Genomic DNA, 17,211 nt, shown 5'->3' with positions numbered 1-17,211 from the left:
CATGACAGCCAACAACTGTTTAGCAAGGTAGTTTACACTCGGCGACACTATTTTGGGGGGCCATAGAGCTATATATAGCTCTATGTTTGGGGCTCAGCTTTTCACGAAACTGGGACGGGCGTTTACCTTTTTTTTCGGTAAGAAGCAATAGTAAAGTGCGCCCTCTTTTTAAGCTAGGATTTTGCGGTTACACCAAGCGAAGAGCAGTGACCAACGACTGATGCATGCGTGCGTGTGTTTTGATGCGCGAGGTGTGTGTCCTTCGATTTTCATATTTCGGTCGTTGCATGTTTTTTGTGGCCGAGTAAAACGAAGTGACGGTGGATGGTACTCGAGAAGTGCCGTTGAAAAAGGGAAATTATACGCAGTTTCAGCCATCAGACACATTCATGTGTTCAGTCTATTTGGATGAATATATCTCTACGTACTCATCGATACGAGCAGAAATGGATTTCAGTGTGAAAATTACGCAGGAGAGAGAATAGATTGAGCGTGTAGAAATCGGCGTTTGGGGAACTTCACAACGGACGGGCACGAGGCATTGTGCTTTCGAGACAGTGCGTTCACACGGTGTGTACAAACCATCACACGGCACACCGAAGACGTGAGGGAACAGAATAAACCAAACAATTAGGAATCATGGAGGCTACCGCAGAAAGAGACTGCAGTGTGCTTGGAGGACTATTTCAGACCATCATCAATGACATGAAGGTAAAGAGAAAAGAGTAGAGAGAGGGACAGTTTTTCAGAATGTAATTTAACGGTATTTATCGGTTGATACAAAATTGCTGTAGGTAGTGAGTCAGTGTTGGTTGATACACAATATTATTGGGGACAACTGATGGGCGGCAGTGCCCACATGCCAGTCATGCCAGTGGCATTAGTGCAGTAACATTGGTTGGTCCTTCCACTGTCCTTCATGGGAATAATGTTACCGTGTCTATTAATTGGTTTGAAATACAGCAAATAGTACTTGTGATTAAGATGCCAAGTCTGACAATGACCAATGAATGACACATCTGGGCAAAATATAGTATTTTTTTGTAAAAATTTGTGAAATTGAAAAGGTGGTGGCAGGATACTCCTAGAACTACTTCGGTTTCGTCCGGCTATCGTCTCCCGTAACCTCATATAGGTTTATATCTCTCACGCGTTAAACGATGATGGTTCAATCATTGTTCAATGAATTTTTGAATCAAAAATCTCTTTATTTTCATTTTAATCTCGCCAAAATTAGGCTCTGTGTGTCCTTTGATATCTCAATGTCCGAGGGGGCGACCAGAGAACCCACTCCGCAATGTTAAAAGTTATACCACTACACTACAAATGCTGATTGTCCCTGAACACACCGCGAAGTCACGACACGTGACGAGCGCGTGCATATTATTTTTATCCCAGGACAAACGTGGAGAATTATCTACACACGTTTGTCCTAGAATAAAAAAACACTTGATCCGTGCTTTGCGTACAAAAACATATAGACACGCGTCTGGGAACCAGACGTTTGGTTCCTAGACGCGTGTCCATATGTTTTGTACACAAAGCACGGAACAAGTGTTTTTTAAAATTCTAGGATGGACGAACGTGTGCACAAATTCTCCACGTTTGTCCTGCGTTCGGCAGAGTTCGGGGACAATCAGCATTTGTAATGTAGTGGTAAAACGGAGTATTTGGGGACTGAATTACGGTAAGAATTTATAACTTTTAACATTTTTTGAGATTGCGGAGTGGGTTCTCTGGTCGCCCCCTCGGACATTGAGATATCAAAGGACACATAGAGCCTAATTTTGGCAAGATTAAAATGAAAATAAAGAGAGATTTTTGATTCCAAAATTCATTGAACAATGATTGAATGAACCATCATTGTTTAACGCGTGAGAGATATACAACCTATGAGGTTATGGCAGACGATAGCCAGACGAAACCGAAATAGTTCTAGGAGTAGTGGCAGGATACGGAAAGTTCTTCTGTTAACTTGTTAACTCAGCTCCACACTTACACTATACAGACATGATGCTGAGGTCTCAAAATCAATTCAAATATTTTAGTGATAAATTTACTTTCTCAAAACTACGTAACTTCAGAAGGAGCGGTTTCTCACAATGTTTTCTCCATTACTTGTTACTCAGTAAGTTTTTATGAGAACTATTATCTTGAGGAACACAATTGAATTTTTATTGTCCTAACTACATGGTAGGCCTACATGTAGAAATTTTAGCTTCCACTTGCAAAATGTACACAACTTTGGATTGCAATTATACTGTCCACTGATACAACAATGAGATAACAATTAACAAAGATTGTTTAACAATTAGAGGCAATAGTTAAAATCCTAATTACACGTAAACCACTAGGTTATAATTTACATTATGTTCTTTATTTCTAAAAACGAGCATGGGCCCTCTGTTGTGTCAACAGTGTGTGTCATACAATCCCTTTGTGATGGACCCAGTAATCTGCTACATATGAAATGGGTAACAAACAATACCTGACTGAAGACAGGTGCATGAACAGTGACAATGCCGATGGTCTTTGTGTTACATCACTTTACAAGTGCAGTGTGCACAGCAGGCCTTTATATACTTCACAGACAATAAAGGCATTGGCTGGACAGTGCCCTTGAAATGCTTGCTGTAGAAATTTACAATTTTCTCAAGAAGAGGTGCCCTTACCAAGGAGAAAATACCTTGGTGCCCTAGCCCTTCTTCAAAAGACAGCAAAATTGTCCCTTCATTTGAGTGAAGTTCACACAAGTCCTGAAGATGTTCCCATTGACACCACTCCTTGCATTTGTTAATACAGTACACAGTAGAAATGAAAACTGTGCTCCTGGTAGTGAAGGAAGCAGGCTGCGTACAAAATAAAAACTGCCTTTCCCTCCGAAGAACAAAGTGTCAGGCGCAAGTATTATAGTCAATGACCCATCGGTTTGCGAGCAGCAAGTCGCTATTTATCCCCCTGAGATTCTATTTTTGGTGAGAATGGGAAGGAAGTTTAATTTCCTATTATTGCCTTAAAAACCCTAAAGGGGCATTTTTTTTAAACAACTCACAAGATGTTTTGAGTTCTTATCGAAGTGTAGATGTCAGGGTTTGTAGCTTGTAGTGTGTTCTTGTAAATGGTTGACCAATAGTAACCCATCTTGCATTTGGGAATAAGGTGTGCGCCCAAAAATAATATGCAAAAATTGTTTTTGTCAGAAGCTAATTCTAGATAGGCAAGCCGCATGCAAGCAATCATACTCTGTCTTGGTTTGAATGGCCCGAGGCTAAAATCACTGGTCTGGGGCCATTGCTCCATCCAGTTTTAGTTTGGATCCAACACACAAGACGTGCATCTTCAGATACAAAATTGTGACTTACATTGATGTTGATTGAGACTGTAGATCATTCAACTCTTCATAATAAGAAACGAAGAGACAATAGTTTTAATGTAAAACATGAGCTGATGGTTAGTATGACTAATTGAAACTCCATATGGGAAATGCCAGAATCTTGATTTACAACCCTTTATTGCTACTTTTATGACAATAATTGCTATTCATGCTAGAGTCTAGGTACTGTAATCAATCTAGTCCATCTACGGACACCACACGTCATCTTGCAAAGAAATCTTGCCACATGTGTCCGCGCACAATTAGTCTGTGTGCAATTGCACACATGTGTACATGTACGTTCAGTATGTATCCCACAAAGTACCCATGTCAAACCAGGCTTTTATTAAAATAACAAACTGTTATGTGGTGACCCGAAGGCAATCTTGTAATACTGGAACTGATAAGGTCATACTCTTGCCAGTGTTGGCCATATGCGTGATAAGTAGAGTTTGCAAGGCTGGAGAAGAATAATGGCCTCCGTGTCGCTCCTTCTCTCGTTCCCCGGTAGTCGGACTTGAATTTCTTATGGTTCATCAGTTTTGGTCCTTAACATGTAGTATTATGGGGACAGTGTGCCACTATGCATGCATGAAGCGTAGCGCGCACATGGCAATGAATATTACAGTGTGGCGACTGCTCTTAACGCGGTGGTTCCTCATAAATAATGCTTTCCTGACATGTTTGTTACAATGCTGTAATATTGTACGTCCACACTGTACCCATCTAAAGCCATCCTTGTATTTTTTATTTCATTGTTTTTAAAACCAATTTGTGTTTTTTTTTTCAAACAGTTTTTGTTGTTGATTCGTTTGTTATTGTCTGCAAGATTTGAAAAAAAATTAAAAATAAACAAAACATCATTTGTAGCAGGGAGTAATCCGTGACTCTAATTTTATTGTTACTGTGTTAGTTAGAATTTTTGTGTGTTATTTTTACAGACAATAATGTAAATTTTGTTTCAGGATATTCAAGATAGAATGCCAAAAGAAAAGTCAAGACAACATGTCAATTTACAGTATAATACTGGATAAAACCATGATAAAACTACGCATGGTTAATATTCAAATTTAATAAACAACAGACGAAAATGACTGGGCAAATACAGATAAATCTGTGTGTTGAACAAAGAAAACTTATGGAATGTAAGTAGGATTTGAAACTTTGCATGGTGGAAATACGATATAGAAAGGTTTCCGGTAACACCATGTAATGACTGTCTCTAATGAGTTGGGGTGGTTCTGAAAAGAACTGTTGGTTTCAACTCGACGTTTTTCTCCAGAAGATGATCAGAGCATACATGTACTGATCGAAACGTCGAGTTGAAACCAAAGGTTCTTTTCAGAACCACCCCAACTTATTGAATGTAGTTTTTAAACCAGGGACCTGCGTCTGGGTTTATGAGGTAGTTCTCTATCAACTGAAAACTACTGTACATGTAGCCCTGTTTTGGCTGTCTCTCTATTTGGTCCTGAACATCTTTAAAAAACAAGACGGAAAAAAATACCTGAACTTTACACTTAAAAAACATAAGGATGAATAGAATTCTTCAAATAACATCAAACAACACCAAGAATTAAAAAGTGGTTATTTTTGTTTGCTTTTTTTCTTTCAACATGCTTACATTTTTTCCTTGTTATTATTTTTGTATCAGGGTTCTGTTCCAGTGTGGGAAGACTTCACAAGTAAAGCCTCAAAGCTTCACACACAACTCAAGTGAGTAAAATGCCCACCTTGGCCTCAATTCTCTGCAGCAGGCCTAGGACTTCATGTGGGCCACTCAGGGCAATAGCATCCATTGCCAATGGTCATTACCTTGGTGCCCCTTCAAATTGTCCAATAGATGTACAACTTTCCCATAGAGTGCCCCTACAAGGAGGTTCTGAAATGTCCTAGTGCCCTTGCCCTTTCAAAAACAAAGCATCAGGCATGCCCTGTATAACAAATAAAAATAACAGCTGCTAACAAAAGGCAAATATGAAAGAAAAGGAAACAAGAACAGGAAAACAGTTCATGCAGCCTCATTTTGGCTGAAAATGATTAAAGCAGGCTAACAAAGCTGAAAAATATGGCCCACCCAGTTTGTAATACAATTTTTACAGAGTCACCTACCTCAAAGGGTGGACATTGTAGTTTTTGCCAAAATTGCAGGTTGGCTAAAATGAGTAGCCACAGGTACAAAATTGTTTTTAAAACAATTTCAGGGTTTTTCCTTACTTGTTCACTGACTAGCCAGTAAGCCAGCAGGACTTATAACACTTCACAAGTCCATTCAGCTTTTTTTTCACAAGTTTAATTTCAACTGGCCCTTAATATTAAATTGGAATACTTGTACATGCTGAACAAGCCAGCCGGACCACCAGAAAAATAATTTAGATCTGTCCTCGGGTGTTTTAGCTAGCACTCGATCAGAACTCTCTTATAAGGGAGCACGCTGACTTCTAGGTAATTGATAACTTCTTAAAAGCATTGCTAGATTTGAAGGTACAAGTTTTTTTTATATAAAAACAACGGAAATACTCTTTCTTCAATTGTGGGCAAGTGTTTGTATTGCAGCAAACAACTGTCAACACTTTGTGTGTTAGCCCCAAGTGGCAATCATTTTTAAGTATTCTTCAGAACTCAGTTATTTCTGGTTTGCTCAACAATTAATCTGGCTATCGTGGCATCTGAAACAATATTTTGATTCTCTATTATTGTAGGACAACCATCATAGCAGTGAGTGCATTTCTGGAAGCCTTCCAGCGCATAGCTGACATTGCTACCAACTCCAGAGGTAAGTTTCTGTGCTTGGCTTGATCAGACGAGCGAACGAAAAAACGAACGAACGAACGAATGAAGCATAACATCTCAAGCAAAACAAAAATTCTTATAACACTCTTTTATGCATTTTTCACAAGAGGGCATAAAAACTACATTCCTGTTCCTAGTGAAGAATAGTTTCTGAATTATTACAAATGGAGCGATGTGGGAAGGGACAGCATTTTTTTTGATGTTGCACAATTTTCTCAAACACTGTGAAGTTTTGTAGCAGGTACCGACTTTAAAAACCAAAAGCTTTCGCTGCTGCAGTGTAATGTAAATTCCCTCGTGTGAAACAGTCCATTGTTTCTTGTCAGGCGGTTCTTCCAGTCACTTACAGAAAAATAGGACATCAAGATGAGCAAGTAGGTTGAGTGGCTTGCAGATAATTATTATCTGCGCTGGTTGTACACCTGAATCTCATGGGTTCTAGACAGTTGTGACTCACCTGTGAATATCACTAATGACATGTTGGTGTACGGAGTGCGTGATCTCTACTGTTGATCGATCATAGGAAGGATAGACCACATTCATGTGAAGCAAACCCATACGAATTATGCTTTAAAGGCAGTGGACACTATTGGTAATTACTCAAAATATTTATCAGCATAAAACCTTACTTGGTATTAAACGAGTAATGTGGAGAGGTTGTTAGTATAAAACATTGTGAGAAACGGCTCCCTCTGAAGTGACGTAGTTTTCGAGAATGAAGTAATTTTCCGCAAGGTTGATTTCGAGACCTCAGATTTAGAATTTGAGGTCTCGAAATCAAGCATCTGAAACACACAACTTTGTGTGACAAGGTGTTTTTTCCTTTCATTATTATCTCGCAACTTCGCCGACCAATTGAGCTCAAACTTTCACAGGTTTGTTATTTTATGCATTTGTTGAGATACACCAAGTGAGAAGACTGGTCTTTGACAATTACCAATAGTGTCCAGTGTCTTTAATCATCTGAGGATCATACTACATATTTGCTGCGAGTGGCTGTGCAAGTGGCTCTGCTTGTATGACCAAAGTTTCAAGAATAATTCTGCTCTTCTGATTGGTCATTAATGGTTGTAATAAATTGAGACAGTTTGAAGTGTCAGTTAAGGTATTACATGTGAAACATCTTAAAAATCTAGGGTTTCTAAAACAACTTCAATCTCCAAGAACAGCCTGATGCTTTATTCTTGAAAGGGAAAGGGCACCAAGACATTTTCTATTTTGTAGAGGATATCTATAAGGAAATTATAAATTTCTATTGGTACCGGGGCAATGACCATGGTACACATTATTACTTGTAGCTGTAGACCATGGGGCATTGAGGTAATGTAATTGCCTCCGCCTTGAAGCATCAGGCCTAGGGTTAGTGTTAATGCTAAGTTTTGTTAGAGTAATGCGTGGATGTAACAAAATCATTGAAATGAAATCTTGGATGAGTTGCAGACACAAACAAAATTTGGCTTCCGTACACTCATACTGACTGAATTAATTTTTACAAATGGTAACATCAAGTGTCTCCATTACTGATTTCAACATCAGTGATCAACACCTTCAGATCTTTCTCGAGTGTCTATCTAGAGTAAGAAGATGAAACACATCACAATAACCAGGAGTGGTCGGGAGTCATGTTGCATGCTAGTCAGGAATGGGAATAATTAAATTCTAGTCTTGAGAGAGATCTTCCTTGGTCTTTCGCCGTCAACGCTCCAGCTGCCTGTCACTTGACAGATCTAAAATGGCTGAGTAACTTGTTCATGAACACCTTTGAATTAGAGTGCACCTCATGAATGTACATGTACGCAGCACCTGCTGTTTGACATTGCTTGTGTAAGAGATTTTTGGTAGAGGCATTGGTGACTTAGGTTTGAGCAATAAGTTGATGATTGATGACTTAACAATTATGATGAAACGTATTTTGTTTGAAACAATTTGAAAAAAAAAGGATACCTGATAAAATCTTAGGGGAGCCATTATTTGCATTAAGATGCGGTGTTTGCATAAGATGTGGTGTTTGCAAGAATTCTTGCAGATGAACCTTCAAAGCTCACCTGTTACCTAACTGATGGTTTGCAATTCATCCTCTAGTTTGGTGTGCGTTGCTGGTTCAAAGCGCATTCAGAACATTGCTTGAAATACATAGTAAGCTAACATTATACTCTGTGTGATGTGGAATTTGTCCAAAAGTGGTTTTTTTTATGGAATACATGTGTACAACAGAAACTTTTTGTTCATTTGAATTAATTGCCGAATATATTTTCGCCATATAATTTTTGTTTACTTATATTGTGAGTTTAAAATTGTTCTACAATGTTCCAAGTGATTACTCCTTCCCTTACAGCACAGAGTGTATCTTTAAGCAGTATTTATTCAGCAATCATTCCATTTTATAAGAGCACCTTTAATCTAGACATTACATTGCCCACATGTTCCCAATCAGTAGAAAAGCGCAGGTCTGATGATAGAAACTATGAATGATTGATAGCCTTGCTGGATTTATGACGGTTAAGACGTCTTCATCAACAACTAGGAGACCTCAACAAAATGTTTATTTTCGGAGCTGCCAACAAAGAGTGGATTTTGAACCTGTGGCTACTTTTTCATCAGCATCGTATCTTGACCCCAAGTAACCAATCCCAAAGTTGTTCTTTGTCAGAATTTTTCCTGATTTCATTTTTAATAGATTTTGAACTTGAAGATTATACATCTAGTTCTGTCCAAGCATCTTTCTAGTTTTCCATTTTTAGTGAAGATAGAATAGAGTCTAAGGCCTGTATGCTTCGTTTTTGAAAGAACAAGGGCACAATGGCATCTTGGTAAAGCAAATTGAAAATGAGGAAAAAGTCAATTTCTTCTGGAGCATTTCAAGGGTACAAGGGGGCATGGAGGTAATCGCCTTCGTTGCCCCCGTGAAATACATGTATCAGGCCTGGAGTCCGTGAATCTATTTCTCTGACACCCTGGAAGTTTAGGAAGTTTCATCCCCAGGTTAAAAAAGAAACAGACTCATTCAATTTTTCATAAAAGTTAGTTGTTGTACAATCATTAACACCCTTGCCCCCACACAGGGCTTGCTCTAATAAATTTGTCAATATTTATCAAGCAGCACCAATTAACTTGTCATTTAACAAGTTTGCTGTAGTTTGTTCACCAGTCCATACATGTACATATGTATTTCATAGAAAATAGGGATCTTGCTTTTCAACACTGAACTAGCCAACCGAACCAATTCGCAATTGGAGAGATTTGTGACTGGTCTTTGTGTGTTTTTCGACCAGCGGACAAAAAGGCCGAACGCTGCCTATTGTAATGTAAAGCTTACGCCATATTACAATTTTATAAGCCTACAAAAGCACACGTGTGTATGTTTTTTTGCGTATTAATTTTATTTATTTTTTTTCAGATTTTTTTTTATTTAAACAGAGTTCTCTATATCCGTTGGGTACATTCTAGGAAAAGAGGGAACCTTTGATCGGTTCGAGATTAGCACAAACGATAACCTCAATATGCCTTTAGGATTAGGCCTTTAGTCCACACTTTTAAGTTTTTTTTTACCTTGGTTTCAAAAGCTCCAATGGGCGTATTTGAAACACAAACAAATTTCTGTGCATATTATGCCTTCTGGGTATCAGATAAATGATCTAAATGTAGAATCCGAAAGTGAAACTCATCGGGTGGGCTTGATCAATCTAAACTACAATCCAACAATTAACCAAACCACAGTTTCCGGGGTAAAAGTTTCCATGTACTTTCCATCTATAGTTATGTGTACTTCTCAGTTCACACCTGTTTTCAGTTTAGGCGTTGTTTACTCAATGTTTTGCTGGGCTCAGATTTTGAAAATCCCCTCAAGTATTTCAAATCCTCCGGTTTTGTGAAGCAGCTAGGTTTGGCAACAACAAAAGAGTAAGTCGAGCTTCAAGGATATCACGCTGGGGAAAGGAGCGATAAACCAGTACTGGGATAGTTTCCTGCTCCATTTTCCCATTGAAAATCATAATGAAAAGAAAAATTCATGTTAGAAACTTTGGTAAAGTTGAAGAAAATGTGTTAAAGGTTTTATGCAGGATTAGTAGAGCTGAAAGTATTCATGTTTTGTGTGATCAACCATACTTGAAATAATAATTATGTGAACATTTGGGCTTAACCTGTTGTGTGAGTGGGAGAAAATAGTGAAGAACTGTGCACAATTTCGGCATACACATTGTGCTCAATTTGGGTCGCAACAGCCAATATCAGGGAGGGGCAGTGGAGGGGGGATCTTTTCTGCAAGATCGCACTTGGGAGAAACTTTGTCATAACATTGTTGTAGCAACACGTTACTGTACGTAAGTTACAATCAGTAAAGAACCATGCGCAATTTTCAGCATCTTTATTTTTGTTTGCTCATCATAAGAGCTAGGTTGAAAGGGGGTGGGGGGGGGGGGCATCTTTTCTGCTAGATCCAACTTGGGATAAACTGTATAATAACAGTGTTCAGGCAACATACAGTTTAAATGTTCCATTTGAAAACTGACCAGACTCAAAAGTGAGAGTAAACCTATAGAGTCATAATACAACCTGGATTGCTATTGTCGCAATACCGGTGGGGAAATGATTTGTCATTTATGGTTTTCTACGATTTCCTGCCGCCTGGATGTGATCTCTTACCCTGCACTGTTAATGGGAAGGATAGCTGCATCATAGGATATATTGATTTTCACCTAATTACATAATCTATCCCCCCGGCCTGGGATTTTATTCATGGGACATGAGTGATGAGTTGCAAGAAAGGGAAGGCATTTTTACTGCACGCCGAGTTCCCGAGTGTATAACTTCATCATCCTTGAACAAGTCTTGGCATTGCAGGGACGTCATAATACTACTGCCTGCAGCTCTAATACACCTTGATTCAAAATGTAAATTACCTTTGTGAAACATGTACAAGGGCTTTGCAGTTAGAGAATGTCTGGGGTTAATACTGCTGTGTGTAAATTGCGCATGGTTCTGGATGAGAGAGATGATAAATGGTAGAAATGTTCTGTAATAACTGTACAATGTAGGCCTGTTTAAAGAAAAGTGGATGTTTTCCACAGTGTGTGATATTTATGAAAAGCTCTTCTATGAATACGTATTGTGTGTTTCATTCAGTTTATTTTGGTTGTGAAGTCGAGGAATCTTAGGAAAGGGAACTTGGTCTCTTAATTAAGTCAAATAAAGAAGTTTAAGTTTAAGATGTCGGAAGAAAACCCTTGACAGTCATTCCAGAGAAAACCCATGCAGTCATGGTAGGGACTGAAACCCCAATCCAAGTAGTGCCCCCGGTGTGATTCAAACCGGGGTCCTAGAGGTTGAAGGCGAGGAACGATACCATTACCCTAACCTGACCACCCCATGGTGTTGTGTCCTCACTTCGCACAAAGGCAGTTACTTTTTACAAGTAAATAACTGCCATAGCTTATTATTGTTTATGCATGTCAGAATGTGACTGTTTATATATACATGTATGTAAAGCTTTGTTTCCAATGTAAACAGTTTTCAGTCGGATCTTTGCTGTGTTCACAATGTACCAATATGTTGTTTAACGACGACGACAAGAGCAGGCTAGTTGAATCAAAACAATGAGACAATTTAAGAACTCACTTTGGGGCACTGACAGTTAACAAACAGAATTAAGTCCCCTGGATCCACTAAGGAAAGTAGTAGTCCCTGCCGATTTCCTACCTTCCATCCAGTTAGTAGTTTTATAACCAGGAAAGTTCTTTTCAGAACAAAGTTCCCAGAGAACAAAAGCTAAACAGCAAAAGAGAGTTGTACAATGTATGATGGTGTTACAATACTGCAAACAGAATACACATTGATATTGTACCTCATCTTTCACTATGCCTCAATGATAATTAGTCCAAACATAGAGCAAGGTCAAAATAACTTATTGCATAAAAAATTACTTGGTAACAAGTAATGGGGAGCTTTTGGTAGTATAAAACATTGTGAGAAAGGGCTCCCGCTGAAGTCAGGTAACAGAGTTTTTGAGAAAGAAGTAATTTTTTATGAGTTTGATTTCGAGACCTCGGATTTAGAATTTGAGGTCTCGAAATCAAGCATCTGGAAGCACACAACTTTGTGTGACAAGGGTGTTTTTTATTTCATTCATAATATACATGTCTCGCAACTTTGACGAACAATTGAGCTCAAATTTTCACAGGTTTGTTATTTTATGCATAATGTTGAGATACACAAAGTGGGAAGACTGGTCTTTGACAATTACCATTAGTGTCCAGTGTATTTAATGTCCTGGGGGAAAGAATTGAATTCTTGACAGTTCAGCACACAGTGAAATTTATGCTCATAATACAAAGCAAGTTTGCAGAACGTGTACAGTTAAAATAAACTGAACATTTTGTACTCTCAAGATGGAGTCCCATAATTCACTGTGGAGTAGGGATTGCTGGCTTTTGGAGAGAGTTGTGTGTGCTCAGCGGTGTTGTTTTATTGTAGATCTGCCAGCTTGTTTTTGTGTTTGTACACGTACAAAGATGGGAACTGCAGTGTAAACGAATATGTTATTTCGCGGCCTGCAAAAAAAAAAAAGATCCATGGAGGAACTCCATGTAACATGTAGATCTAGTGTAAGTCTGGTCTAATTATCGAGGAGACAAACACTCAACACAGGGCTCAGTCAAGCTGGCTTTAGTGGCACAAAAAGGTTTGTAAATAACAGTAAGATTTCCACCCAACCATTGGCCTCAGCATGGCCTCAGCAAGCCGCCCTCTTAATACTCACTCCATATAGATGGATGCTTAAGATTAGTGAGTCATTGTGAACATTCAGCTTCCAGAGCATTCCCCTTTAATCTAGGGCTTATTCCAGGATTAAAGATCAGCTGTGGTCTGAATTGCTAATATGTTGTTGAAGGTTAACGATACTCACAATTTCTGAAATTGTAATGAAATTTTCTGTCAACTTCATCCCCCACAACACCTCTGCAGTGAAAACAAAAACAATGTTATTGTGAACGCTGAGACAAAGACTACTTGTTAGTGTCCAGTGTATTGCTTTGTGTCGCAGGGCCATGGAACGATAAACTCTTTTGTAACTCAGGACTTTGGGGGTTATTTTACAGTGATCGGAGATCAATGAAAGATGGCCTTGTACTGTTCACAGGCTTAGCTGATTTCACACAAAGCTTCCCCACAAACCAGACAGTTATCCTGGCCAGTAAGAATAACATCTGGCTCTGAACAGCCCTGTAGACACTACTAGATTTGTTTGACAAATTCGTGAAACTAAATATTTGTCTTTTGCTGGAGCTGTGAGCTTTGACTTTCCTTTTAGAACTGCCTTGCTTTGGTTGGCACACCTTCAAAAAGTGCAACTACCAACTGCAAAACAATGAGTCTGGCGTTTGTTTTCTTTAAAGATAGAGCAAGTTCAATTTGTAGAGTTTTAAAAGGTTTTGTTGAACGAGCAGTGCCTTGTGTGTCAGCCTTTGTCGAATTTACTGTACATACTGTGTACTGAATGTACACTGTTTTTGCAGTCTTTTGTTTGTACACATGCTTACAGATAAGTCTTTGGCTATACTCTTGTAGTGAGGGAACCAAGATGAGTGTGTTATGGTTTGTATGTGGCTCTAAGCTATTCATTCTTGTGACACACTCATTTTCCAATAATACGGGTAGGCCTTTGGGTCGGACTGTAATATTTTTTTTGCCATTTTCATAGGGACTCTATGCATCACAAAACTGAATTTGACCTTGGACTCCCCACCGGTTTCTTAAAAAGGAGGTTTTCTCTTAATCTTTTGGCATCTGTAACTTTTTTCTCTGTTCAAATTGAGGCATTGCAAGGTGAGGTATCAAGGTATATTTGGTTTTTGGGAACACAATAGGCCCTATACTTGCTGAGTAGATTACAATACTTTGAGAATTTGTTTTGCTTTATTCTACCACTGCACAGAAGAGAGATTTATTCAGATTTTTGAGCCTCTACTATAACGGAATATCTACTCAATGGTATAGTAGAGAAGTCTCCCGAATACAGTCTAATCTGCGGTCTAAGCAAGACAAGTTCTTAATTAAAAGAATATTCTATGCCAACATTGAACACTGCAATCTACCCAGCAATACACTTGGTGTAACCATAGAGCGGAACACTCTGCACAAACCATGAATTCATTCCTGTTGCTGTACACACCCGCCACTGCCATGCAACAACATGGAGTGTGTACTTTCCACAGTCAGTACACAAATTAAAAAAGTTTATTGATCACAGTGTTTTGTTAAAAACATTTAAAAGCAATGTGACTCATTCAAGGTGTACCCACTCATTACCACTCAGGGTCGCTCAGTCGTTAAGTTAACAAAATAAAAAAAAAAAATGGAAAAAAAACCCTGCAAGCCTTTTGCTGGTTGTTCAAGTGAGACCCTACTGGTCATGAATCACTGTTGCGTAGCGATGGCTAGGGTGAATGATGATGGTGGAAAAGGTTGAATCAGCAGAATCCAAATCTCCTGTAAAGTGCTTGTTTTGGGTCGAGGCTATCGTGTATAGGTTTGTAATCTGTACACTACATGGCACAATACACTGCATGCCATCAGTATGCTGACCTACTGTTCATTTTGCAGTAAGCCTACATTTACAGAGTATTAAAGTTTTATAATTCACAAGTTTTTATTGATTTCCCTTGTATAGCCTTGCTAAATGCTTCACAAAATGCATCAACTGTACTACTCCTAATCAAAAAATCACAAAACCGTGACTCAAATTAGCAATAAAAAAGGTTCAATGTGCGCAAAAATTGTTCAGTCTAAATAATTAGCTGTACAAACAAGCAAAGTTGTGTAACGAAATCATTCTCTTTAGTTGGGCCTTAAACACAGCATTCTTAGCAGTTGTCCTTTAGCCAATCAGTCACTAGTTCGATGTTGAAAAGCATCTCTATGTAATATGAGATATTGGCCCAAGAAGACGCTAGGAGACTAGTGATATAATAAGCTTATTGGTCCTGCTGAAGAATCTAAGGGAAAACTCCGCTTTCCCTCTATGGTTTTTGATAAAAAATATGTGGCGTATTTATACAGAGCTCAGCAGTCTGCAATACAATCTCCCATTCCCATCCATCTTAAATTGCCTCCTGTGGTCTTTGCAGTACAAAGGCCACCACATGTTCCTATACAAACCAACAATGTAATAATATGATCTGCACTAGCCTGGCAGAACAATGGTAACCTAGTGTAACAAAGTACCAGTTGAGCTGGACGTAATTCACTCCCATGGTGGACATAATTTGTCTGCATGTGGGAGTTTCACACAGTAATACGGCCGACTGGTTGAACAAGGACTGTAACGGTTGAGAGTTAGTTTCTCAAAACTGGCAACGGGGAGCCCTCAATACGTAGTATGCAGGGTTGGCCGTTCTGTTTCAGCATGGTTTCAGTGACTAGCCAGCCAGCAGGACGAGTTGCAGCGTTGTATTGGCGAACAAGGGGGTGAGACAAGTCCTGCATGGAAGAAATTACATGGTGGTACTCTCAGCTAACTCTCAGCTTTAGGTGCAGGATTCAGACTGATGGCCTCTAGGCGAGCTTGCGAGCTGGCCAGTCATGCCTGACTGGTTTATTCTTATGTAATCAAGTGGTTATCACCACAACAGTAGATTTTTATTTCACGAGAGTCCAATTTTCACTAGCCGTAAATATGTGTTGACTGTCTAGTACCAAACTAGCCAGCCACGCCATGTGGATAGAAAATTGACTGGTCCTTGCGTGTTTTAACAACATTTATTTATTTATTTATAATTCATTTTTTATTTTTTTATTTATATATTTATTTATTAAATAGATTTATATAGCCCTTTTCCAGAATAGACCCCAAAAGATGCGCTTTACAACATTGCAGCATTTGGGCAACAAACCTAGGTAAAGGGGCTTGCTTATGGGATGTGTAACAGACAGTGTTACTTGAAGAACGGGCAGGGATCTTTAGTTTTTGGGGGTCAAATGAAGTTTTATAATAAATATCAATTTTTTTGGGGGGCCACAGAATCACCTGCAAACTCTTTTCTCTACAAAGCGATGTATTATGTACATAGTTTTGTATACCTAATATTAATTTCCATAAATTTTCTGGTTGACTGGTCAGAGAATTGAATGTTGCTATCGAGTACACAGTGCATGTCATCCTGGTTCCAGTTGAGTGCTGGCGACTTGAGGAATTATCTTTTTGTACAAATACTAACGTTACAACGACGCCATCAAATGTCATCATTTTTGCTACACGATCCAAATAAAGTGTTTAGTTACAAATTACAACTGTTTATGATCTCTGGCTGTTTATTCCCATTCTGAAATGCTCAGCGAGAGGATTTTCTTTCCACAAAATTTGTTTTGCAGCAAGAGACCGTATTTGTTTAGTTTGTGAATCCGTAATGCGCAGACGTGGTCGTGTGGTCATACCTTGTGCCTCTCCAACTGTTTATAAACTGTCAGGCAAACATTCCCCAGTAATCAGTCATTCATGAATGTGTACTCTACAAGGTCGAAGGTCAAGATCGGTGATAAACCTTGGCAAACAGAGATCGGTTCGTCAACAACTCAAGCAATTACAATAATCCCCCTGTTTTGAGTGCTTTCAGCGCTTTGAAAAACGTCATAAAAGATAATTTGTGCAAGCATGATTTAAGGGTGTTGTGATACAGAATTTTTTTTTTCTGACCAGTGATCATAATCACATTAACTTAGTTCATGCTAAATAAAAAAAGTTAATTGGTTTGGCAATTGTTGGATAAAATCTTTGCTGACTCAAATAAAACCATCATTCATTTTATGTTAGAACTTTTGTGTATCTAAGCAGGGGAGGGGGGGAGGGTGTATTTCAGATATTGCAGCCATTTCCAGTTTTCCAGATGTATACATGTATAATACACCGTAAGTATATTCATAAACCTTACATGTATGCCCTATATGCTTTGTTTTTGAAATAAAAGGGCAGGGCAGCAAGGCAAACTCCTTGGTAGTAAGGGCACTTCTACCGAGGAAGTTGTAAATTTCAAGGGGCACCAAGGCGCAAT

The 17,211-nt window shown here is 38.8% G+C and overlaps 1 protein-coding gene across 1 annotated transcript in view; it reads left to right on the top strand.

Moving 5' to 3' along the window:
- Positions 1-291: 291 nt before the first annotated feature.
- LOC139934698 (uncharacterized) overlaps positions 292-17,211 on the top strand; it is a 63,770-nt gene continuing 46,850 nt past the window's right edge. Inside the window, exons 1-3 of the mRNA XM_071929063.1 lie at positions 292-711; positions 5,028-5,089; positions 6,076-6,149. Of these exons, the coding sequence (XP_071785164.1) occupies positions 640-711; positions 5,028-5,089; positions 6,076-6,149 (208 nt within the window). The 5' untranslated portion in view covers positions 292-639. The remainder of the gene's footprint in view (positions 712-5,027; positions 5,090-6,075; positions 6,150-17,211) is intronic.

Source organism: Asterias amurensis, chromosome 3 (genome assembly GCF_032118995.1).
Source record: "Asterias amurensis chromosome 3, ASM3211899v1".
Classification (NCBI taxonomy): domain Eukaryota; kingdom Metazoa; phylum Echinodermata; class Asteroidea; order Forcipulatida; family Asteriidae; genus Asterias; species Asterias amurensis.
Note: the sequence above shows the minus strand (reverse complement) of the source record. Positions and strands in the feature narration are given on the sequence as shown.